The 25,293-nt window shown below is 47.1% G+C and overlaps 1 protein-coding gene across 2 annotated transcripts in view; it reads right to left on the reverse strand.

Annotated features, from left to right (window-relative positions):
* Positions 1-25,293, reverse strand: part of SNX13 (sorting nexin 13) — a 159,117-nt gene that overhangs the window by 48,071 nt on the left and 85,753 nt on the right. For both annotated transcript variants that reach the window (XM_078785492.1, XM_078785491.1), the window contains exons 11-13: positions 20,850-20,935; positions 19,730-19,829; positions 19,053-19,255 (exon numbers count right to left, since the gene is read on the reverse strand). In XM_078785492.1, the coding sequence (XP_078641618.1) occupies positions 19,053-19,255; positions 19,730-19,829; positions 20,850-20,935 (389 nt within the window). The remainder of the gene's footprint in view (positions 1-19,052; positions 19,256-19,729; positions 19,830-20,849; positions 20,936-25,293) is intronic.

Here is a 25,293-nt window from a genome sequence, read left to right on the forward strand (position 1 = left end):
GAGTTGACGGACCATCTCCAGAGGAAGCGGCAATAACCTTTGGAGACGTGCAGCAGTTGTTTTCCACTAATACAGAACGCAACAACCCTTGTATACCCGATTGTGAAGCCAATCATCAAATGCACCTGTCCGTACATTTTGCCACGCCACCTGTGATATAATCCTGTTGTTGACTTCTTGCTGCGACAGACAATCAGTGACATGGTTCTTTTAACAAATAAATCACCAAAGTGTAAAAGAAACTCACTGGATTGATATACTGAGTTAAGAAAGTAAACCCAAGTCAAGAAAAAAAAATATTCCATATTAAATGCGAAGTCTGTATTTTAAGGAATAGTGGCAGAAACAACGGACAAATACTTATATTAAAAATAATACAATTTATCGCACTCTGGCAATTTAACATTTTAAAAACTTTTATTGATAAACTCAAATTCTTATCTAAACTATGCCTTGTTTCCACAATTAAATAATTACTCTCAACTGTAGACGTGCTAAATAATTAACAATGAATACCAACAATGCATCAAACATCCCATTTCCGCTGAAAACAGAAATAACGAGCTAATAAAAAGTAATGAAAGAGAATTTTTACGAACACAGGAATGAATTAAAACGGCGCTCGGGAGAGCGCACAACTCCGCCAGGCTGAAGAGTTTCTGTTCCGTATCCCACTGATAGGCCAGATCTACATCCGGCCCAGAACCAAAATCGAATTGACTTGTTCCTATCACCTACCCAACTCGACAACATGTTTTGTCACAACCCATCCAAAACTTTTTGAGATATTGTGCTATATCTCGTTTTTGGCCCTTTAAGTTATGAGTCCCTTAAAAAAAAAAATTAACAAGTACAGATACATTCAAAGTACACCACCCCCATGCCAAAAAAATAACATGTCCTCCAGCGCACAACATTGCTGGGGCACCTTTGCCACCATGCAGCACAGCACATAGAGACGTATTGGGAGGGAGAGATGTACAATAATTGATAAATTGCATACCGCTCCCCTTCAAATCTCCCTCCTCAACCCTCCCCTTCAAACATATCCTCACCCCACCCCTTCAAATCTCCATCCTCACCCCGCCCCTTCAAATCTCCCTTCTCACCCCACCCCTTCAAATCTCCCTCCTCACCCCACCCCTTCAAATCTCCCTCCTCACCCCGCCCCTTCAAATCTCCCTCCTCACCCCGCCCCTTCAAATCTCCCTCCTCACCCCGCCCCTTCAAATCTCCCTCCTCACCCCGCCCCTTCAAATCTCCCTCCTCACCCCTCCCCTTCAAATCTCCCTCGTCACCCCACCCCTTCAAATCTCCCTCCTCACCCCTCCCCTTCAAATCTCCCTCCTCACCCACCCCTTCAAAGCTCCCCCTCATCCCTCCTCCATCACCCCACGAGTGGGCTGAAAACACGGTCCCGAGGGAGGTGGCCAGGGTGATGTTGAAATGGATGGGAGAGGAGGAAGCAGAAGTTAGGATAACCACCGTTTAGAGGCCATTTTTTCCCCGCAAATCGGGGGTTGGCCTTTTCGGGGACCGTGGTTGTTGTTGTTTTTTGGTTCCGTTTTTGAAGCAATGTTTTACGGCCGGATGCCCTTCCTGCCGCCAACCCTGTTTGTCACCTTTTTACGATAAACAGGGAATTACCAGTGAACTGGTACTCAATTTGCCGACCTCGGAAGGATGACAGGCTGAGTCAACCCCCCTGGCGTTAACTCAGCGATCGACCGGGATTCGAACCCAGGATCCTTGGATCCTAAGCTGGCACCCTAGGCGCTAGCCCAACACCAGGGATCTTTTAGGATGGTGAAAGTGAAAGAAGTTAGGATGGTGAAAGGTATTTATGAGGGAATAATGGGAAGACTTTTGGTTGGATCTGGAATATCAGGAATTCTGCATTAACATGGGTTTGAGGCAGGGAAGCAAAAACAGTCCACTAATGTTCATTATGGTAATGTTACGGATCGCGGATTAGATGTTATTATGGGCCGAGCGGATGGTCCACCGCGACCTAACAGTTCCCCCGATTCTTCCCCAACTCACCCGATTCCACTCGAACGTTGGCCAAATCGCGCTACGCTAAATCAATGATGGAAAGGACACAACGACTGGGATAGATGAAACGACGCAAGGGGTACAGTTCTCAAGACCTCCGGAGGAGGATATAATTAGTGGTGGAGAAAAGGGGTAGATTACAAGGTAGAGTGAGGTAAAAGACACAGAAGAGATGGGCACTTAGTTACAGTCTTATCTTATCCCCGACAGACCACAGACAAACGGAACAAGGCTGACTTACACAGGGATTGATGGCAGGGAAGGACAGGTAGTTCGATAGCACAAGGTGCACCTTGGCTCGGGGACAGGATCAAGCACGGTCCAAGAGATGCAGGGAGGCCTCACAGCGCTCGGAGGTGGCGTCTTTCTTTCTCCAAGCTCAGCGCGCATCTGACGTCACCTCCCTCTTCCTGCGCATGCTCAGCGGGGAGTGACACGCCCTCGGCTGGTTGGCTCCGCCCCAGATGGGACCGGTCCGCCGCTTCTATTGGGTGCGGGGGTTACCGGGCTCCGCCCTTGACGAGGAGCTGACAGGGAGCCCCTGGTTGGTAACCCCGTCGAGCACATGTTCGATGGCGGCTCGTTGGAAAGGCCTGGTGCCCTCCCAACACCCCCTACCAACCAAGCCGGAGTGAGGACGCACACTCCCCGCGCCCGCCGCGGCTGTTGTTGTTGTTGTTGTTGTTGCTGAACCGTGAGGAAGAGCTGCGGGGAGGTATTGGGAGGTCCTAAACTTCCTAACGGTGCCATACAATCACATTCTGGTGCAACGAAGAGTCAGAATTAATGGAAATGAGTCCTTAACTGACATAGACTAAGAATAACTAGCAAGATGTCCTATAGTTGTCTTACATGAGATGCGGTGAACCTGGGTGCGACATTTAATGGGGGAAATAGGGGGAGGTCGGGTCTACAGAGTGTTGTTTACAGAAAATGGGACTAGGGAATGGGGGATTGGGGATAGTTGGGAAGTATTGAGGAAATAGGGGAATATTTACAAGCGGATATGGATGGATGCAAATCCCATATCCGCAACATTGCACCCTTCTCTACCTCGGGGCGTCCCGACCAGATAAATTTTTACCTACGTTAGTGTGGCACTCAGATGTAGTTCCCTCTACTATTAACTCAACCCTGAGTGCGACAGTTTTACAGATGTTCACAAATGAGTAAATATGTCCCCCTGCGACGTTGCACCCTTCTCCTAACAGAAACACACCCACAGGATAACCGAATCGCGGAAAGCATGCTCAAACTAAACATACAGCCGGTAGGGAGCATCATTTATACAAGACTGATATTTACACTACGATCCAGGACCTGTTCTTTGAGGAACACATGCAGATGTTATGCATAGAGAGAGCACGCATGCCAGCATCGATACACCAACCCACGAGTGCCCTGTGGCCCTACGGCCTTTAATAATGTGCAGAGCACCCCGTCCAAGCACCAAAAGCGCCACCCCATTATGCACAGTCAGCACCATCCGGTGCACCAATAAAGTGTTCAATAAAAAATGCACAATCAAGTGTCCATGGTCACCGGTGGTGTCGCAGCCGGCCGATGTTCTGCCGCTGGTCTTGCCTTCATGGAGTGCACTTGGCCTTCTGGCTTCTTTAGAAATAAAGAAAGGCGCCAACCGCGTCCATTTCTAAATTGTGGCCGCCAGGGGGGCCAGCTAAAAGTGGTTCACCTGTATGGCATAGGTGCCACGTTGACCCAGAGGTCCATCAACGGGTGGTGCTTGCCCGCAAAAGAACTGCGGTCCATTGTGGGCGGCCACCAAAATTGCGGTCCATATGGTGTATCGATCCAGGCAGCAAGCAGCGGAAGTACAGGCCCACAACTGCAGAGCCAGCACCTCTCTCTCCTCTCTCTCTCTCTGCCCCAAAGCCAGATCCTCGGAGGTGGGAGACAAAAGAAGACAAGTGAGTAAGGTGGTAAGGGCGCAAAAGTGCACGCAATTCAAGGTAATGCACACTGGGGGCACATGGGAACCAGGTGAGACAGGTACGTTCCTACCGTACGACCCCCCCCCCCACCAGGTAACCTACATTGCCCCTCCCTTACCCCTTACTGTATCCACAAAACACAACACTACCCATAAACATCGACTTTACACATCAACAAACGTCCCTACTGTCTTCCCCGTTCCTCCCATCAACCAAATTCGGCTTCTCTCCCTCCTAACCAATCAAATTTGCCATTTCCAACTCAACATCAAAATTTGCCATCACCAATTCATCATCAGTCCCTCCTAAGGAGGGAGAGATGGAATCACCCCAATGTCTCATCCACGTCGTGATGCGTCTCACAAATCCACACAGCAATTCTCCTTTTCTGCAACACAGAACAAAGGAACACAGGTGTGGAGTCATCATCATCACCTCAGGTAAGTGGCTGCGTATGGTGCGACAGGTTCATCAATCCTAACTATTTCCTAAATGACTTTAACAACTTTACATTACCTGGGGTCTTTCCCTGCCAATCCATTGGCCAACTTACACTATGGGTTCTAAAAACCAATTCCCATTGACCAAACTGTGGTGCTTCTCAAGTTGGGGTCTCACTCCCCCGATTCATCACTCGGTGCCCCCGCACAATTTCGGTGGCTGGGTCGTGTGACGCTCCCAGCTGGTCCGCCCACCTGCACACCTCCACCACTGTTGTTGCCTACCGAGCTCACCTGCTCCTCACCCTAACCTAACTAACTGGGGAAGGCCCTCTCGCACTCTCACCCCCTCAGTGCCCTCTCTGGCACGGGCTGCCCGATCCACACCCGGGATCCTCAGGCACCCACTGACACTAACGGCTCCCAGAGCCCACCTGCGGCCTCACCTGGCCGACATCTAACAGTGGCGGAGTGCCCAACCATTCACACTCATACTAACAGGCCACACGACCAGCCAATTTCACCACACCAATGCACCCATCCACAATACCATTCTGCAACCGCACCACAAATGCCAATATCCAACCACAATTTACCTATACCTTCTAACTATTCTTTAAACTACCCTCCCCGGGTACTCGTGAAAAGGGGTCCACTCTTCCCCCATCCACACCTTCGCACCATGCACACCACTCCGTACCACTTACTCCAACTCTCTCCACACCACTCATTCTCTGCTCCATATATTCCACACACCTGTACTTGCACACCTGTGCTCTCATACTTGGTGCCGCCTGCACCCTTCTCTCCCCCAAGCGCATTCGCGCTGATCCACAACACTCACTACTCATACACTGCTCCACACACCTGTCCAGTTCTCACACAGCATCATCTCATCTAACTACTCCCCTCTGAAACTTGCGCTTCCCAGTCGTCCCTTTAAACTATTGCGCTCCCTCGTCATTATCATCCACTCTAATCTACCTGCGTCCCCTCTACAGGTATCCTTGTCACTAACTAACCTTAACGTTACCTAATGTCATCTTCGCTAGATCCCCACACACAATATCCTAACCCACCCGGGCTAGTTTTCACTGCCATACACCCCATAATCTATCGCGCATTTGCCCCCACTCATGGGAAGGGTGGCAGGGATGCCACCCTTACCCACAGTCATACGGCGCGAGTGGGACCTTGTGGGACCACCTCGTATGTGAGTCGTTGCCCGCCTGCCGGACCCCGTGCGTCGCCCCTTGCGGGGTCAGCGCGGGGCCGAACCGGCCGGGCCCCCACAGTACATTACCCCCAAGGGGCTCCCGTGCCTCCCCTGTCCCTCTAAAAACTACCCCTGTTGGTGTCGATGCATGGGTCACACTTCCGCAACCCGCTACCCATTCCATACCACCACAACCTTGCTCACTCACACCTCGCACCTCTCCCATCACCGGACCCTCTCGCTCGCACCCTCGTTCCATACCCTCCGGACCAGCCATACACCTCACTCTTGGCCTCTCATGAACATCCGGGTCTATCTCGACCCCCAAGCTTATGAAATCACCTGGCGCATCATACGCACGACCATATTGGTCACCACTTACACTGGGTCCTCTTTCTCTTCGCTTCTCCTCCATCACCTGCGAATCCCTCATCCGGTTAATGAGCACATCATCACAATCCGAACACAGACTTTGGACCAATTCTTTTACTTCCTCCTTTATCTCTTTCTTATCCTCTCTCCGTCGCTTCTTAATTTCGCTCACCCCTTCTTCCACTTCTTCTAATTTCTGCTTCACCTCCTTCATCTCCTCGTGCACCCCCTTAAGTTCTTCCTCTAACTCCACCTTATTTTTTTTCTATATGCTCCCGCACCTCCCGCTCTTTAACCTCCATCACCTCTACCACCTTGTTCATTTTCCTCGTCAGGTCCTCATGTACCGTCTGACACTCTTTTTTAATTACCCCTACGTCCTTTTTCATCTCCTTCTGTGTCGATTTTAAACCCTCTATTACCGCTGTGTTCCTCTTTACCTGGTCCCCCAACTCCTTTTGTCCCACTGTCAGTTGTTCTACTCCCAGCGTCAACTCCTCTATACCACCTTGCAATTTTACAGTCCCCTTTCTCACCTCCTTCTCCATGCGCTCCTTACAGTGCCTCACCTCCTCGCGCACTCCTCCAACCTCCTCACTCACACCTCTTCTGATCTCTTCTCCCATCACTTGCATCTCCTGCCCAGATGCCACCCTCATCTGCTCCATTTCCTCCCTGTGAGCATCCAATTTAGTTTCTACCCCCATTCTGACCCCCTCTATCTGCTGCCCCATTTTTTTTAACTTCCCTTTCCGCTTGGTCCCTCATGTCCCTCAATTTGCCTTCCATACTGTTTTCTAACCCCTCTAACCCCTTTTTCATCCCTTCCATTTGATTCTCTTGAGCGGCCATTCTGTTTTCTACCCCCGTTAACCCCTCCTGTATTTCCCCTTATCTATTGTCTAATCCCTCTATTCTACTCCCTAACCCTCCGATCTGGGCCCCCATCCTTTGTTCTAACCGTTCCCCCATTTCTCCCATTTTGCCCCCCAATCGCTCACTATCAGCCCTCATTTGGCCCTCCAATCGCTCACTATCAGCCCTCATTTGCTCACTATCAGCCCTCATTTGGCCCTCCAATCGCTCACTATCAGCCCTCATTTGCTCACTATCAGCCCTCATTTGGCCCTGGATCGACCCTACCTCACTCTCCTCTACCGGAACCCAGCCGTCTTGATCTGCCATAGCGCGATTTCAAAATTCGGGTTTTTATTTTAAAACAAAACAAATTTCACAGTTAATAATTTCGAGCGCGTGAAGCGCGCTTCGGGTCCAATCTCACTTCCTGACACCAATTGTTACGGATCGCGGATTAGATGTTATTATGGGCCGAGCGGATGGTCCACCGCGACCTAACACTTCCCCCGATTCTTCCCCAACTCACCCGATTCCACTCGAACGTTGGCCAAATCGCGCTACGCTAAATCAATGATGGAAAGGACACAACGACTGGGATAGATGAAACGACGCAAGGGGTACAGTTCTCAAGACCTCCGGAGGAGGATATAATTAGTGGTGGAGAAAAGGGGTAGATTACAAGGTAGAGTGAGGTAAAAGACACAGAAGAGATGGGCACTTAGTTACAGTCTTATCTTATCCCCGACAGACCACAGACAAACGGAACAAGGCTGACTTACACAGGGATTGATGGCAGGGAAGGACAGGTAGTTCGATAGCACAAGGTGCACCTTGGCTCTGGGACAGGATCAAGCACGGTCCAAGAGATGCAGGGAGGCCTCACAGCGCTCGGAAGTGGCGTCTTTCTTTCTCCAAGCTCAGCGCGCATCTGACGTCACCTCCCTCTTCCTGCGCATGCTCAGCGGGGAGTGACACGCCCTCGGCTGGTTGGCTCCGCCCCAGATGGGACCGGTCCGCCGCTTCTATTTGGTGCGGGGGTTACCGGGCTCCGCCCTTGACGAGGAGCTGACAGGGAGCCCCTGGTTGGTAACCCCGTCGAGCACATGTTCGATGGCGGCTCGTTGGAAAGGCCTGGTGCCCTCCCAACACCCCCTACCAACCAAGCCGGAGTGAGGACGCACACTCCCCGCGCCCGCCGCTGCTGTTGTTGTTGTTGTTGTTGTTGTTGCTGAACCGTGAGGAAGAGCTGCGGGGAGGTATTGGGAGGTCCTAAACATCCTAACGGTGCCATACAATCACATTCTGGTGCAACGAAGAGTCAGAATTAATGGAAACGAGTCCTTAACTGACATAGACTAAGAATAACTAGCAAGATGTCCTATAGTTGTCTTACATGAGATGCGGTGAACCTGGGTGCGACATTTAATGGGGGAAATAGGGGGAGGTCGGGTCTACAGAGTGTTGTTTACAGAAAATGGGACTAGGGAATGGGGGATTGGGGATAGTTGGGAAGTATTGAGGAAATAGGGGAATATTTACAAGCGGATATGGATGGATGCAAATCCCATATCCGCAACAGTAACATAACTAGTCAGCAGGAAGATCAGGATGAAAGGCATTTTCAGGAAGTTACTGTATGCAGACAATCTAGCGATAGTTGTGGAAAGTGAGCAAGAGATGCAGGAAGTTCTCGAGAAGCTGAAGGAGGCATTCGAAAAGCATGGACTGAAGATAAGGCCAGAGAAGACAGAGGTAATGTTGGTCGGACAGGAGAGAGAGAGCGAAAATGAACATTGGGTTCGAGGGAAGGAGACAAGGCAGGGAAATAGATTTGTGTACCCAGGTGGAATGGTGACTTGTGATGGTAGTTCGGAGGCAAAGGTACAGAGGAGGATACAAGTCGGTGTAAATGCATGGAGGAAAGTGGAGGGTCTGATGGCAGATATAAAAATAGAGGAAGTTGAAAGGGAAAGTCCTGAGGTCATGTGTAATGCCAGCATACCTATACAGTCTGGAGATAGCGGCACTAACAGAGCAGCAAAAGAGGTTGCAGGTCTACGAGAACAATTTGGTTAGGATGACCACAGGAGTCAAGAGGGTGGATAAAAAAAGGGGATGGATGAACTGAGGGAGGAGATTGGTATGCAGATGACTTTGACAGGAAGGTTGGTAAGAAGCTGGCTGAAGTGGGCAGGACACTTGGTGCAGATAGAGGAATAGAGACTATCAAAGAGAACAGATGTGAAGAAAGAACGATGCAGGATATGGATATAGATATCCAGGGAGATTAGGAGATATATAGATAGCCCTCATCCATGGTTTAAGAGAAAAGGGGAATATGCGTTGCAAAGGTCTTCTTCTTCCTCCTCTCCTCAATACTCTTCCTGGTCTTCCTTCAAAAATCCACTATTCAGGGCCCGATAAGGTGGTTACCATTTTCTCTTCTTTCTTTCTGGCTTCCTCGGTATGGTTTGCTGGCACCATGTCCCATGTATAGTTGTTAAGTAAGATTGTACAGGCACTAGTAATAGACCAGGAGCCCAGGGAGGTCAGCCGAGCTGGAAGGTTAACAAATTTTCATGTATTAGCAATGGTCCATGTGTATGTCCATGTAAGGAAATGGACGCCTGCCGGGCACATTCTGGTGGGTATGGTCAGAAGGGCCATTAGAAAGGGACCCCAAAATTGAGCTAGATCAGCTCTGTAAGTTAACCTGATGAAACCTACTGGAAAATGTTCGGCGTAGTCCCGGGTATCATGAATGACCAGTGACCACTGTCAGACATTTTCAGTGGTGGGGTGTACCTGCCAGACTTACATAACCGGTACTCCAAAATGGAGCTAGATCAGCTCACGAGTTAACCCGGTGAAACCAACTGGAAAATGTTCGGCATAGTCCCAGATATCATGAATGACCACTGTCAGACAGTTTCAGTGGAGGGTTGTGCATGCCAGATGTCCCCAAATGCCCCCACCTCCAAAATTGAGATAGATCACCTCTGTAAGTTAACCCGGTGAAACCTACTGGAAAATGTTCGGCATAGTCCCAGATATCATGAATGACCACTGTCAGACAGTTTCAGTGGTGGGTTGGGCCCGCCAGATGCCCCCAACTCCAAAATTGAACTAGATCAGCTCTGTAAGTTAACCCGGTGAAACCGACTGGAAAATGTTCGGCATAGTCCCAGATATAATGAATGACCACTGTCAGACAGTTTCAGTGGTGGGGTGTAACTGCCAGACTTACATAACTGGTACTCCAAAATTAAGCCAGATCAGCTCGCGAGTTAACCCGGTGAAACCTACTGGAAAATGTTCGGCATAGTCCCAGATATCATGAATGACCACTGTCAGACAGTTTCAGCAGTGGGTTGTGCACGCCAGATGCCCCCAAATGCCCCCACCTCCAAAATTGAGCTAGACCACCTCTGTAAGTTAACCTGGTGAAACCTACTGGAAAATGTTCGGCATAGTCCCACATATCATGAATGACCACTGTCAGACAGTTTCAGTGGTGGGTTGTGCACGCCAGATGCCCCCAAATGCCCCCACCTCCAAAATTGAGCTAGACCACCTCTGTAAGTTAACCCGGTGAAACCTACATGAAATAGTTTGGCATAGTCCAAGGTATCATGAATGGCCACTGCCAGACATTTTCAGGGTTGGGGTGTGCCTGCCAGACACCCCCGAATGCCCCCCCCCCTCCCTCTATTGAGCTAAACGAAATTCTGAGAACGCAATGCGCCGGTGGTCTATGACTATGACCCAGCTGGCTCTGGCAGTCACCGAGCTGAGAACATCCGCCGGACTTGACCTGGGGGAAAATGCAACAGCTCAATGCCGTCCCTCAAGAATGAAAAGGGACAATAGTCAGATGTCTGCACCGAGTGCAAAAATTGACGAGTTCTGCAATCCGTTCACAGATGATGCTCCAACTTCCTTGGTGAATGTTGCAACCGGTCAAGCAGCATCTAAGGCTACCGATGCATATCTACTCAACACGCTGAAAATGGGTCAGGATGAAAGAGAAATTGCAAGATGAATGGGACAGCAACAACAGTCGATTTATTGAACCTGTGAAACGCACGTGTGTACAGAACTTCACTGCTCAGAACGTGAAGAACAAAACTATGCTACACGCCTCACAGAAAGCCAAGACAAATGCTGAGAGCCTGAGGGATATGTTTGTACGTATGATCGTAATCGTTACAGAGAAGACAACATTTGACCTTCGGAAGGTTCTCTCTTACCCAATTACCACGTACCCACTGTCACTTGCACACTGTGATGGGGCGCATGTGAAAACCGAAAAATCAGCATTGCTGAAAAAGCTCGAGTCCCTCCAGACGGAAACAATCATGGAATCCGAGTTACCGAGGAGTTATGTACAGGTCTATGACGGAGGACTTCTTCCCCATTCCGTCCTCTCACAACAAAACATGGGAGCATCATATGCATCAATTGCTCGGACCATGCTGTCAGTGGTATGTTCAGGGAGGGCAAGTGAAGCACATGTTTGTCTCGACAAGTACGTGGAGAACTCCATAAAGGACAGTGAGAGAAAGTTGCAGGGTGCAGTTGACTCGGTATATGTAATAACCGGGCCAGATCAGACAATCAGACGAAGCGGGCAAAAACTTCTCACCAATAGAGTATTCAAGAATGAACTCGCCAAGTTTCTCTTGAAAGAGTGGGGTAAAGATCATTACTCGAATATCTTTGGTGGAAAGACCTTGCTTGCTTCTTACGGTGGCGAATGCTTCCAGTACGTCCCCGAGGAGCACCAACATATTACTGTAACCAGCCCAGCACACCTCCAGGGCGACCATGAAGAGGCTGATACGCTGATTGCTTTCGATATCGCAAATATTACAGCAGGGAATGTCATGGTGAGGGCATCCGACACCGATGTCTTAGTGATACTGATTGGTGCCCTTGGACAGCAATGCAGAGAAGTCCGGCCGATGACCAACATCATGGACTGCGGGATGGGAAACAGCAGGAGGTATATCAACGTGACCAACATTGCTGACGTACTTGAAGAGCGCAAACCTGGACTTCCCAGAGCATTGCCTGGATACCATGCCTTCACTGGATGAGACTTCACCTCGGCCGTTTACAGGTAGGCACAAGATATTTGCGTTTCAATAAAATGTCTCTATTAAAGTAAAATCATTGGAGCAGTGGTTGAATTGTTACATTTGGAATTTGTACTTGATTTTTCAAGAAAGGCAAAAGTAAACCTCTCGATCTCGTAGAGAAGGACAAAACTGGCTGCTACGTCAACCTCTTCATCAGTATGGGCGAGGTGGATGGTAGTGTTGATCCGGATGTTGCATCAGAGTTTGTCTGCCGCATGTACGGACAAAGCAAGATTTGAGATGTCAATGAAGCACGATACAACAAACTGAAGCAAATGACTGGCAAAGTTGATCAGGTAATTAAGGCACAAGAAACTGAGAATATGATCATCATTATAAAATCAGAATACCTCACAACAGCTCTAATCATGCCTTTCATTGACTTTCAGGAGAATCCACTGGCAAACATCAAACGGATCGACTGTGCCCTGCTGCCACCTTCTTGTAGGACCCTTGACATGAAGATTAGACGAACGCAGTATGTAACAGCATTGTGGACACATGCCGTGACAGCATCTCCTGGGGACGGTTTGTCACCAACCGATTATGGATGGTCTGTAAATGACAACATCCTGAAGCCAACCTGGTTTGAAGGGCCAGCCATACCAGGCAGTTTGTTTGCGAATGGCAGAAACAACGCAGAGGACATGGAGGTCATAGGTGACAGCGAGTCCGATTTGGAAGTAGAAAGTATTGATGGATTATTGAGAGATTCAGATGGCAAAGCATGGAGTGAAGACTCAGAATCAGAGAAGGAAGACGGGGATTACTGATAGGAGACCACTCAAGAGAATTTGAAATTTGTTTGAATGAATGGCTGACATCTGCTTGTGGTCATTCATATGGGCTATACAGTACCGTATTATGCTGAACATTTTTCAGTCACTTTCATCGGGATTGGAAACTCATTAGCTCAGATCTAGTTCTGTATTTTGGAGTTGGGGAGGGGGGGTTCTGGGTTTGTGGTAGGCATACTCCACCACAGAAAATGTCCAGTGGCCATTCTTTTTTTCTTTTTTTTTTCTTTGCCTCATTTGAGGGACTTTATCGTTTCATCATATTGTAACGGTTTTGAGAAGTGTAACGAATTTGAGAAGTGTAACGGTTTTTGAGAGGTGTAACAATTTTGGAGGAAGTGTAACGAATGTAAAAAGTGTAGTTTTGTTATGTGTAACACCCTCGTAATGTAAATAATGGTCGCAGCCGTCCTCCTAGTTAATTCCATGAAACTTACACGCAGGCCACGATATATCTTTTTAAATAGTGTATTTCCTTATTCCATGTAGGCTAAATATGTGTTTCCCACTAGATTGACTCTGCATTGTATCAAACGAAATAAGCGTAGGCCCTTCCAATTTCCCCAATCATCTCCGCTCTCCAAAGTTCCTTTCAAAAGCGGTGCGAGTGGTGTTCAATCCCGCAAGCCGCCATTGCCCATGTGCTAATCTCGGAGAAGAAAGGCGTGTCTCCACCTCGTCATAGAGGGGAGGAGTGAGCCAACCCCACTTGGCCAACCAGCACCGCGGTTAGCGACCCGGTAGGCGTGCCCTCGCAGCCGGCGGCTTGATTCCGCCCGGAGTAATAAAAGCGACGGGAAGGGACTGCTTCAATAGATGACCTGGGAGATGAGCGAAGAGGCGACACCAAGAGGAGCGGTGAGATGCGAAACGCTCCAAGCCAAAGAGGAGAGGTACTCGGAAAGGAAACCAGCTTTGGAGAGACGCGCTGAAAGGAGGGAGACGGCTCCACCAGAAGGAAAGGAGCAGGTGTGCCCGAGCCAGCGCGTGACGTCTACAGCATCGGCAGCGGATACGCGACGAAGGGTTTTCCCGCCAAAAACCGCAAGGAATTGAGAGCTGCTGCCTCCGACCCTGCCTCCCTCTCCAGCAATCCACCTCAAGCCCTACCTGCCTGCAATATCCCCCGTGTAAGTGTGAACGTCGTCTGTCCTACTCGTTGTCTTGGGGTTAAGTAAATTGAATAGAATAAGCTAACGATGCACTGTGTGACTGCTTTCTCCATCCATTGCTTGTAAATAATTTTGGTCGCTCTTCCTTTTTGCTTGTGTGTGTATAATAAATCTGTTCTTCCTCCGTACTCTGTCTTCTTCTCTTTTCCTTCTCTTTCGGTCGCTTTAGAGGTTTCCCGATTGAATATCTGCGGTGCGATCTGGTCAACGTCGGGTGGAATCGGGTTCTAATCGGGGAGTAACTGTTCGGTCGCGGTTGGACCATCCGCTCGGCCCATCATAACATCTAAAACCGCGATCGGTAACAATATGATAATCACATTACAAAACATAAATGTACAGACAAATGAAATCAAACTCTGCACCGCAGCATGTCAAACAATCTTTCTACCTGGCTTCTGTCATTTCTTTCGTTTGGTTTACTGTTCAAATAAAAGATCAATTCAGATTTCAACTCGTGCAAAAGAGCTCTGGCATGCGTTTAAGTACCAACGCTCATCGTTGTGTTTTAGTACCACAGCTCATCGTTGTCGCCAAAAATTAAATACATCAGGTTCTATCTTTTTTTTTTCTCTACAATCAATGAGTAGAAGTGTTTTGTTTTCATGTTTAAAACATTGATAGCATTTCCAGTTGACATTTCCATAAACTGTTACCCTGATTAATCCATACCTGTTTCAGCAGTACGCAATTTATCCAACCATAATATCGGAAACGCTTTCTTTAATTTTACAAACTTAAAGGGAAATAATAGTTTCAGCAACGATTACATTTAACAGATAACGTCAGCGTCTTTACAATACCCACGACAAATGACGTGTTATACCTTACTAATCCCTGCTTTTCCCATGACTTGAAATAAAACATCTGATTTTCAAAAGTTATGTTGCTGTTATTCCATTGTATTTTATTCTCATCAGGTTAACTCACAAGCTGATCGAGCTCAATTTTGGGGTGGTGGAATTCGGGGTGTCTGGCGGGCGCACCCCACCACTGAAAATGTCTGGCAGTGGTCATTCATGATATCTGGGACTATGCCAAACATTTTCCAGTAGGTTTCGCCGGGTTAACTCACGAGCTGATCGAGCTCAAATTTGGAGTACCAGTTATGTAAGTCTGGCAGGCACAACCCACCACTGAAAATGTCTGGCAGTGGTCATTCATGATACCCGGGACTACGCCGAACATTTTCCAGTAGGTTTCATCAGGTTAACTTACAGAGCTGATCTAGCTAAATTTTGGGAGTGGGGGCATTTGGGGGCATCTGGCAGGCACAACCCACCACTGAAAATGTCTGGCAGTGGTCATTCGTGTTTTGCTTGGATTTGTTTTGCAGAGCGTGTTTTGCGTGTTTTGCAGAGCATTCATGATATCTGGGACTATGCCGAACATTTTCCAGTAGGTTTCACCAGGTTAACTCGTGAGCTGATCGAGCTCAATTTTGGAGTACCGGTTATGTAAGTCTGGCAGGTACACCCCACCACTGAAAATGTCTGGCAGTGGTCATTCATGATACCCGGGACTACGCCGAACATTTTCCAGTAGGTTTCATCAGGTTAACTTGCAGAGCTGATCTAGCTCAATTTTGAGGTCCCTTTCTAATGGCCCTTCTAACCACACCCACCAGAATGTGCCTGGCAGACGTCCATTTCCTTACATGGACATGCACAAGGGCCATTGCTATATACATGCAAATTGGTTAACTTTCCAGCTAGGCTGACCCCCCTGGGCTCCCGGACTCTAAGTAGGTGTTAAGACAGGTGCTAACAGTAATAACTTTTTGACTCTTTTCTTTAATTGATTATTAGGTTTGTATAAATGTGTCTATTTGATGGTATCTCATTGTAAATATTTGCTTTTGGGAAATGGTTTGTTTGTGTACTGGTGTGTACCCCGGTTTAGAATAGGTACACCGCATCGCTGCGTGTCGTAAGAGGCGGCTAAAATTGTTGGCGTCAGGAAGGGCAGCCGGCCATAAAACATTGCCTCAAAAAAGGGAACCATGACAATTACAACTACATATGGGCAGGCTACAGCCCGAAGTACCCCGTGGGGGAACCCACTCACTCTCTTCAAAACTCAAGATGGGGAATGCGGTCGAAGCAAGGGTGGAAATCACTCCATTTATGACGACGAAACGTCCGATGCCCGACGTGGAGATCGGTTACTGAGGTTTGGGACAGGGAATGTAGGGACAATGACAGGGAGATCAGCAGAAGTGGTGGAAGTATTGGTCAGAAGAAGAGTGGACATATGTTGTGTGCAGGAGATGAGATGGAAGGGAAGTGTGTGAGAATGGTGAAGGGTAGACAGGGACAGAAATACAACTTTGTGTGGCAAGGGTGCCCGGAAGGCATGCATGGTGTTGGTGTCCTGTTTTCTGAGGCGTTTGTAGACAGTGTGGTGAGTGTGACTAAAGTGAGTGAAAGGTTGATGGTGAAAATGATGATTGGAAAGCTCTTGGTGAACGTCATCTCGGGATATGCTCCGCATGAGGGTCGGAGCGATGAAGAGAAGGACAAGTTCTGGTGTGCAACAGCGAAGCTGATGGAAAACGTGAAAGATGAAGAAGTTGTTGTGTTCGGAGGAGACCTAAATGGACATGTGGGAAGGTGTATAGACGCTTTTGAGGGAGTTCATGGGGGGTTATGGATATGGTGTGAGGAATGGAGAAGGTGAGAGGATTTTGGAGTTTGCTGATGGAGCTGGTTTGTTGATTTGTAATACTAAGTTCCAGAAAGCGGATAATAACCTTGTTTCATCCACGTCTGGTGGGTCGATGGCAACCGTTGATTACCTGATGGTATGTAGGTGAGATAGGGGGCACCTCCGGGACACAAAGGTGATCCCGGGGGCGGAGGCTGTTTCACAGCACCACTTGGTTGTCTGCGACATAAGAGTGAAAGGTGCGAGGAGAGCATGGTGGGTGAAGTACCAACCGAGAATGAAGGTGTGGAGGTTGAAAGAGGTGACAGTGAGGGAGGCATTAAAAGAGAGGCTGAGTATGGTAGAGGATGATGTGGTTGAGCTTGAAGGTGGTTGGATGTCAATGAAAGATAGTCTGTTGGGAGCTGTTCGTGAGGTATGTGGATGGACAAAAGGACCACCGAGGCACTCGGAAACATGGTGGTGGGATGATGAAGTTGGAAAGAGGATTGACGAGAAGAGGAAGAAGTTCATGGAGTGGCAGAAGGTGGTGGATAGAGGTGATGGAAGAAGAAATGCGGGCAAGAGGGTCAACAAGGGGAGATGTAGAAAATAGGGAAAAATGGAGAAGACTGTCATGGGGCCCGCGAGGCTAACCCCTGCTCTAGCAGGGAAAATGCTGGAGCAGTTGTTGTTGGTTGTTGGTAAATGGTTTGTTTCCATCCTGCCCATTTCATCTCATTTCCTAATGACTCGATTAAATGTGCAATCGTCCAGATAGCCAGGAAGTTCTGTCCGACCGAATAGCTATGTAATTTAGCTGGTATGTCCTTCAAGGTTACACTCGACTGTACCTGATCAGGTAGACAATACGCACCGAGGGTACGTGCCCCAATTGACATCGCCAAACCACCGGAAAGGTAATGCACTCCATAGAAGAGCGAGGACTCTGCTGCCAGGTTTGGCAGTATCAATCGGCGTTTGTAGTTGACTAGCAGCCCACTGCACTGCGGACTTATCCGTGGCTGGGGGCATCGGGGTCAGGCTTCGGGAGGAGTCCAAGAAGCCTCCACGTGGTAAACCCCGCAACAATATATACATACTTCACAAAACAGTTCTGGGGTTAGCGAGTAAGAACCACCTTTAGAGGCCATTTTTTCCCCACAGAGCAGGGTTTGGCCTTTTTCAGGCATAGTGGTCCCCTTTTTGAAGCAATGTTTTATTGCCGGATTCCCTTCCTGCCGCCAACCCTGTGAAGATGCCTCTTGCGACACACAGGGAATTACCAGTGAACTGGTACTCAATTTGGCGACCTCAGAAGGATGACAGGCTGAGTCAACCCCACTGGTGTTAATTCAGCGATCGACCGGGATTCAAACCCAGGATCCTACGATCCCAGGCCGGCACCCTAACCGCTAAGCCAACACCAGAGTCTTAATTGTGAGTAAGCGAGTAAGAATTTAAAAAGGCTTTTCTCGCTCAACAGTTATATGGGCTCCAGCTATTAGGCATCAGCAGAGCTACCGCTTCCTACTTCCCATTAAGATTGTACTGCAGCCAATACTGAAAGGATAATTATATTCTCAATTTTATAAACCATTCCACCCTGGAGAGGGAACATCCGTGGACACGAGTTTCTTGTTGGACCTCTGCAGCGTGGAGCAGAAGTTCCTCCGGAGAGGAAGCAGCGATGAGCTGCTTTCTTTTTAAGGGGTCCTTATCAGGGTAACACTCAACCCAAACAAAGCAAACGGAAATCTGACGCAATAAACCCGGGCAATGTATAACCAGCAGAAGCCCACAGGCCTGATATCAGTCATAGGCCCACCAGAAAACAAAGGACGGTGGCCATATTGTTTCGTCTGGGTGGGTGGAGTCAAGCCACAAATGTGGGTGGGGTCCTGAAGCTGTCCGACCAATGGGTGAACATTTCAAAAATCGACCCCGAACAGAAGCCACAACAACAACCACGCGGAGCTCTTGTAGACCTGCGACACGTCGTCGGTAAAAACAAGAATATTTTCAACACCTCGTGATATTTTAAACCCACGAGCAATCCCATAATACCACACCTCAAGTCGACAAAAAAAGGATGCAAAATAAAACATCTACCAACGAAATTGAATGAGGAAAATTGTCATGGTTGCATCCTTTTTGGGGAGAGATAAAAATGCAAAAGCTTTTGAAAAATCTCAGGGAACAACACAGTACATGAATTATAAAATAGAGTAGAGCATGTTAAAACACTACAATATGTAAAAACTATGACAATAATGCAAAAATAAGTACCTTCATAGCTCATACTACATTACTTTAAAAGTAGAAAAAATGTCCTGCCGATATGAACATGCCACAATCATTAAAGTCCAGGTGAACAGACACGTGGTGGCTTTTTAATTGTACCTTGTCTGAGAGGTATTGATCAAAGACACCCTGAGCAGCAGCTCTGAGCATCGAGCTAAGACTCTGGCTGGTTGGGCCCTGGGGAGACCCTGTTGAACAACGCAAACTTAGCGCCTGGAGCTGTTGTTCCGCAGTTACTCGATAACCTTCAACGATAAGCCAGAAGAACAGCAGAGGCTGGCCTCCAACAGTCTGCATGTAATCTGCAGGCCCATGGAGACAGGAAATTGGCCCGAACATTGTGCAGGAAATTAGCATTTTCACTGATAGACTTTTAATCTCATGCATATGAAACCTTGTTAAATATGTCTTTTTTTAAGCGGTGAAGCCACTTTAATATTTGGCTTTGTCATTTCTTCCGTCAAAAAAATGAAGAAGAACCTTTCTAACCCACCATGTTTAATTATAAAGGGTTCCAAAGTGTAATTCCAGAGTGTTCTAAAGGGTAATTCTGAAGGGTTCTAAAGGGTAATTCTAAAGGGTTATAAAGGGTAATTCTAAAGGGTTCTAAAGGGTAATTCCAAATGGTTTTAAATGGTAATTCTAGTGGGTTCTAAAGGGTGATTCTAAAGGGTAATGCTAAGCAGTCCTAAAGGGTAATTCTAATGGGTTTCGTTTGTTTCTACTCCATGGACAGGACAACCTATATGTCTGCCGCCTGGATCACTCAACCTTACCGATAAAACATTGCAAGGCCACGTTGTTGCCCAAGATGTCATCTAGTGCAATCACACACAGCTTATCTGGATTTGGAGGGAGACATGAAGCTTCCGGAGCCTGTAATGGAGAAGTAAATAAATAAATAAAAGCCACCATGAGGTAACACACATGTACATATATATGAAGTGGACATCAACATTGTGGGGAGAGCGCAAGGTGAAGTAATGGTTGAAGATGGAGTGAACTTATGAGCAGTGGTGGTGGAGGGGTTAAGAGGTGAGGGGAGGTGAATATATGAATAGGTGAGATGTGCAGTCTAAGGTATGTATGAAGGATGGCAAATTGCAAATTTTATTTAATAAATTTATAAATTTCATTCCTCTTTTCTCCCGCCTCTGGAACAAACTCCCACACTCTCTTCAATCCCACTCCTCCCTCCAGGTCTTTAAAACAGCTGTTCACCACCATCTCTTATCTTCTCCCATCCAAAGCCTTGATCTTTTCTACCCCTGCTAATTCACCCCAGAACCACTTTTTTGAAATTCCAACTTCTTTCCTGGAAGTCCTTGCAGTGTCCATGTGTTTTATACCTCTCCCACCTCCCCCCAAGCCCTCTCCCTCCAACAGATCTCTCGATGTCCCTGCTCTCAAATGTTGTGTTTGTGTACTTCCCCCTCTCTCCCAATCTTGTCTACCGCTCCCCTTATTATATGTTTCATGTGTCGGTTTGACTTTTTGTGTGATTACTGTTAGGTCTTTCACGAGCCTCGACCTTGTATACAAAAAAAAAAAAAAAAAAAAAAAAAACACAACAAACTGTGTAAATCATGTGACAGTGGGGAATGTGGAGGGTTTTTGTAAGATTCAGAGTACACAAACGGTACTCTGCATCGTTTATAGACAACATGCATCCTTCGCTTACATTCACAATTTTCAAAAGATAGAAAAAAAAATCACATCATCACAAAGTTCCACAAGAAAGTGTCACATAATTCATTTTTTGCAATGTACATTTTTCTAATAGCCATGCAAGTTAAGAATTGCAAGTGGTGGTTCAAAGTCAAGACAAAATCAGCAAACCACCCACGTTTCCCACTGGTTAATCTCCAGGTGGTGAAACAAGGAGCAGTATCTTACCTTTCCACTTTTCAAGCGTTGCACCCGTGTTTCACAAAGCTTCTTAAGGAATTGCAGACTGCTTATTTGGCTTTTTACAACTACATCTGCAAATAAAAATATTTCCTTTTAATGCATAAATAATCTAAAAATAAAACATGTAAGCGTTAGAATAGCCAACATGCACACAAAAAGCTGACCTGTGCAATCCAAAATAGCCAAAGCCAAGACACCTGTGTGGATTCACCAGGAGGTGGAGTGGTTATTTGGCCTAAACACATGCTTTCTGTGCATGAAAGAGGATGTCAGGCTCCTGCAGAGATTTGAGGGAGTGTGTCTTGCTCCCGGAAACTCAGCAGTAACTCGTAACATTCTTAGCCACAGAAAGAAGGAGAGATACAGGTATGGCTTTAGGGTTGCACAACTTGAACTGAGGATGGATCTATGCCACCAAGGTGTCTTTAGAGTGTGGCTTTTTTGTTTTTAAAGCCTTTTCATCTTGAAATTTTACTTCAAAAGCATTTAAACTTTATAGTCTTTCAAACTAATCATTTTAATCAGACCCATCAATGATTTGGACAGTGGAGTTAAGAGAATACTTTCACCGTGTTCACAGTTCACAGATTATACTGTTGTGGTTTGGGAAGATCCCGGGGAGTTGCGTCCAACACATAATGCAACCCTGGAGTTCAGACAAATCTCAAGTATTTTATTTTGTTGTATTACCTCTCCCCTCGTATCAGTCGTCAGGGAAATGCGTTCTGTTTGTGTAGCAAGATTCAAACACTTTTGTATTTCTTCTCTGTTTCAGGCTTACATCAGGTGGAGCGAAGGGTCACCAACAAACCCTGATTTTCTTTATCTCTTTTGCTTGTCTTGTTTCCCAGAGTGACTGAGGCACCTACAGTCGTGGCCAAAAATATTGGCACCCTTGCACTTCTTTCAAATAACGCACCATTTCTTCCAGGAAATTGTTGAAATTAAAAATATATTTTGGCATCCACATATGTATTTCTTTGGATTGCAGTGGAACAAAACAAAAAAAGCTGAAAAAATTACGAAATCTTAGGTTATCCCACACCAAAATCCTAAAATTGCCCGGACAATATTATTGGCACCTTTTAGAAATTGTTAGAAATAATTAGATTTCAAGCAGGTGATTCTCCTTTACTTTGGAATTGAACTCGCCTGTGGTGAGTTGCAGGTGCCTGCAATATAAAAAAATCAATCATTCAACCAGTTTGAAAAGAGAAAAGGAGTCATTCTGCTGTTTTGTGTCACTGTGTGTTCCGCAAAGAGCATGGAGAAAAGAAAGAAAACCAGAGAATTGTCTGAGGTCAGACACAAGATTGTAAGCAAACATAGACAATCTCTAGGCTAGAAGTCCATCTCCAGAGACCTTGATGTTCCTGTGTCCACCATACGCAATGTTATCAGGAAGTTTAAGGCCCATGGCACTGAAGCCAATCTCCCTGGACGTCGCCGGAAGAGAAAACTTGATCGAAGATTGCAGCGAACGATTGTTCGAATGGTGGACAAAGCACCTCGATCAACTGCCAAACAGACTCAAGCTGACCTCCAGACACAAGATACGACAGTTTCAACTCGCACCATCAGTCACAAACTTAATGAAAAGGGGATCTATGGGAGGAGCCTCAGGAGGACCCCACTGCTGAGAGAGAGACATAAGAAAGCCTGAATGGAGCTTGCCAAAACACACCTGAACAAGCCAAAATCCTTCTGGGAGAATGTCCTGTGGACAGGTGAGACCAAATTTGAGCTTTTTGGTAAAGCACATCATCTCTGTGTTTACAGAAAACAAAATGAAGCCTTCAAAGAAAAGACCACCCTCCCTACAGTCAAACATGGAGCAGGTTCAGTGATGTTTTGGGGTTGCTGTGCTGCCTCTGGCACTGGGTGCCTTGAATGTGTGCATGTCATCATGAAATCAGGAGATTACAAAGGCATTTTGGAGCTCAATGTTCAACTCAGTGTCAGAAATCTGGGTCTCCGTCAAAGGTCATGGGTCTTGCAGTAGGACAATGACCCCAAACACACTTCAAAAAAGCCCGCAACAATGGTTCAAGACAAAACACTGGACTGTTTTGAAGTGGCCAGCAATGAGTCCAGATCTAAATCCCAATGAACACCTGTGGGGAGATCTGAAAACAGCAGTTGGGAGAAGGCACTGTGGAAGTGTAACTCAGTGTAACTTATTGATTGGCACTGGTAACTCATTGATTAAGACTGGTAACGAAGCAGATAGACGATTTCGTAAATGAATGCCAAGAATGTGCACGAACATGGTAATCTCTTGAAACACCTGGTCACAGCCCCAGGCTGGAGCACCCCCCTATTGTTTGGTAAATGGAACTCGCAGCAGGAGGGGAGCTAGCTGGTGCCAGGGAGGCGACCAGTAACGTCAGCGGAGAAGGGATTACGATTTCAGCGGACAGAGGATTAACTGAAGTGTGCCGATATAAGGAAGGGACTTTGAGCCAAAGGGGGACTTGCCACGATAACCCCTGCCCGACGGAACGAACGAGCACTCATCATCAGAACCTCTGCCCGACGGGAATGGCGGAGGAACACCGGCCGAACGAGAAGGACCATGCGAATAGAGTTAACCTGGTCCATTGAGTTAAACGGTATTATTTGGTAATGGAATGAAGTGAATAACCAGTTAATAAACCAGACCTTTTGTAAAACCTGTTTCCGACCATTGGCGTCTTGAGTCTCACCCACCACTTCCCCGACAGCACCCTTCAAATCTGGGAGAACTGGAGCAGTTTGCACAAGAATAGTGGGCCACACTGCCAGTGGCGGGGTGTAGGACGCTCATTCATGGACATAGGAAGCGCTTGACTGCAGTTATTTTGTCCAAAGACTGTGCTACCAAATATTAAGTCAAGGGTGTCAATAATTTTGTAAATGCCATTTGTTTTTATTTTCTGATTTTAAAGGACATATCAAGTTGTGAGATAAAATAAAAAACACAAAGGTTCTGTAATATTAACAGTGAATGAATGAATTGTGGAGACCAAATAATTTTGTCAATTTCAACTTATTTTTGAGAAAATTATGAGTTGTTTGAAAAAAGTGCAAGGGTGCCAATATTTTTGGCCACAACTATGTCTGTGGGATCATGTTAAGGTGACTGACTAAGGGTAATGGTGTGTTTAAAGGTAATGTTCTGTAAATAACTGTTTTGCCTGAAAATATGTGTCCTTCGCGAGTTATTTCTAAACTTCTGGTCTTCATCAATGATCTCTCCGACTCTCTGAAAAATCCTCTCTATCACTTTGCTGATGACTCCACTCTCTGCCGCTCCATTCCTCATCCCTCAGAAAGGCAGTCTGCAGCCTCCTCACTCTCTGCAGACCTGGATAAAACCACAGACTGGGCAAACAAGTGGAACATGTCTTTCAATCCTGACAAATCTCACACTCTTACGATGTCTCTCCGAAAAGATCGACAGGTAAACCCTCCTATCTACTTTCTCAACAATCCTCTCCAAGAAGTTCTGTCGCTCAAGCTTTTGGGTCTCACTATCTGCCATGATCTTTCTTGGGAAAACCACATTTCCAAGCTGGCCTCCAAAGCCAGTCGCCGACTGGGCATCCTCCGTCGTGCGAAGTCCTTCCTTGGCACACCTGAGCTCCTCACCACATACAATGCTTTCATCCGCAGCTCAATGGAATACTGTTCCCCCCTCTGGGCCGGTGCTCCTGCCTCACACCTAGCTCGGCTTCACGCTGTTGAAACCAAAGCTTTCAGAATCATTGGAATCTCCTGCGATTAAGGTAACTCCGAAGGCCTTTCACTCACTTACCGCAGGCAGGTTGGTGGTCTTTCTGTCTTCTACCGATTCCTCTCCTGGCCTTGCTCCCCCAGCTCTCTCTGTGCTCTGTCCCCCAAATGTTCCTACAGGTCGCACAAGATCTGCCAGCAACCCTCTTATGGTTAAACTGCCAAAATCTAGGCTCTCTGCTCACCTTCACTCTTTTATTCCCCTTTTTCCCCACCTCTGGAACAAACTCCCCCACTCCCTCCAAACCCACTCCTCCCTCCAGGTCTTTAAAACAGCTGTTCAAATGGCACTGAAGATTGCAGCGAAAGCGATTGCAGTTCAAATGGCACTAAAGATTGCACCATCTCTTATCTTCCCCCATCCAAAACCTTGATCTCTTCTACCCCCGCTAATTCACCCCAGATACACTTTACCGAAATTCCAACTTCTTTCCTTGAAGTCCTTGCAGTGTCCATATGTTTTATACCTCTCCCACCTCCCCCCAAGCCCTCTCCCTCCCACAGTTTTCTCGATGTCCCTGCTCTCAAATGTTGTGTTTGCGTCCTTCGCCCTCTCTCCCCATCTTGTCTACCGCTTCCCTTATTTTGTGTTTTATGTGTCGGTTTGTCTTTTTGTGTGATTAATGTTAGCTCTTTCACGAGCCTCGATCTTGTA

The sequence above is a fragment of the Myxine glutinosa genome, chromosome 10, assembly GCF_964187855.1.
Source record: "Myxine glutinosa chromosome 10, kmMyxGlut1.1, whole genome shotgun sequence".
Lineage (NCBI taxonomy): Eukaryota > Metazoa > Chordata > Myxini > Myxiniformes > Myxinidae > Myxine > Myxine glutinosa.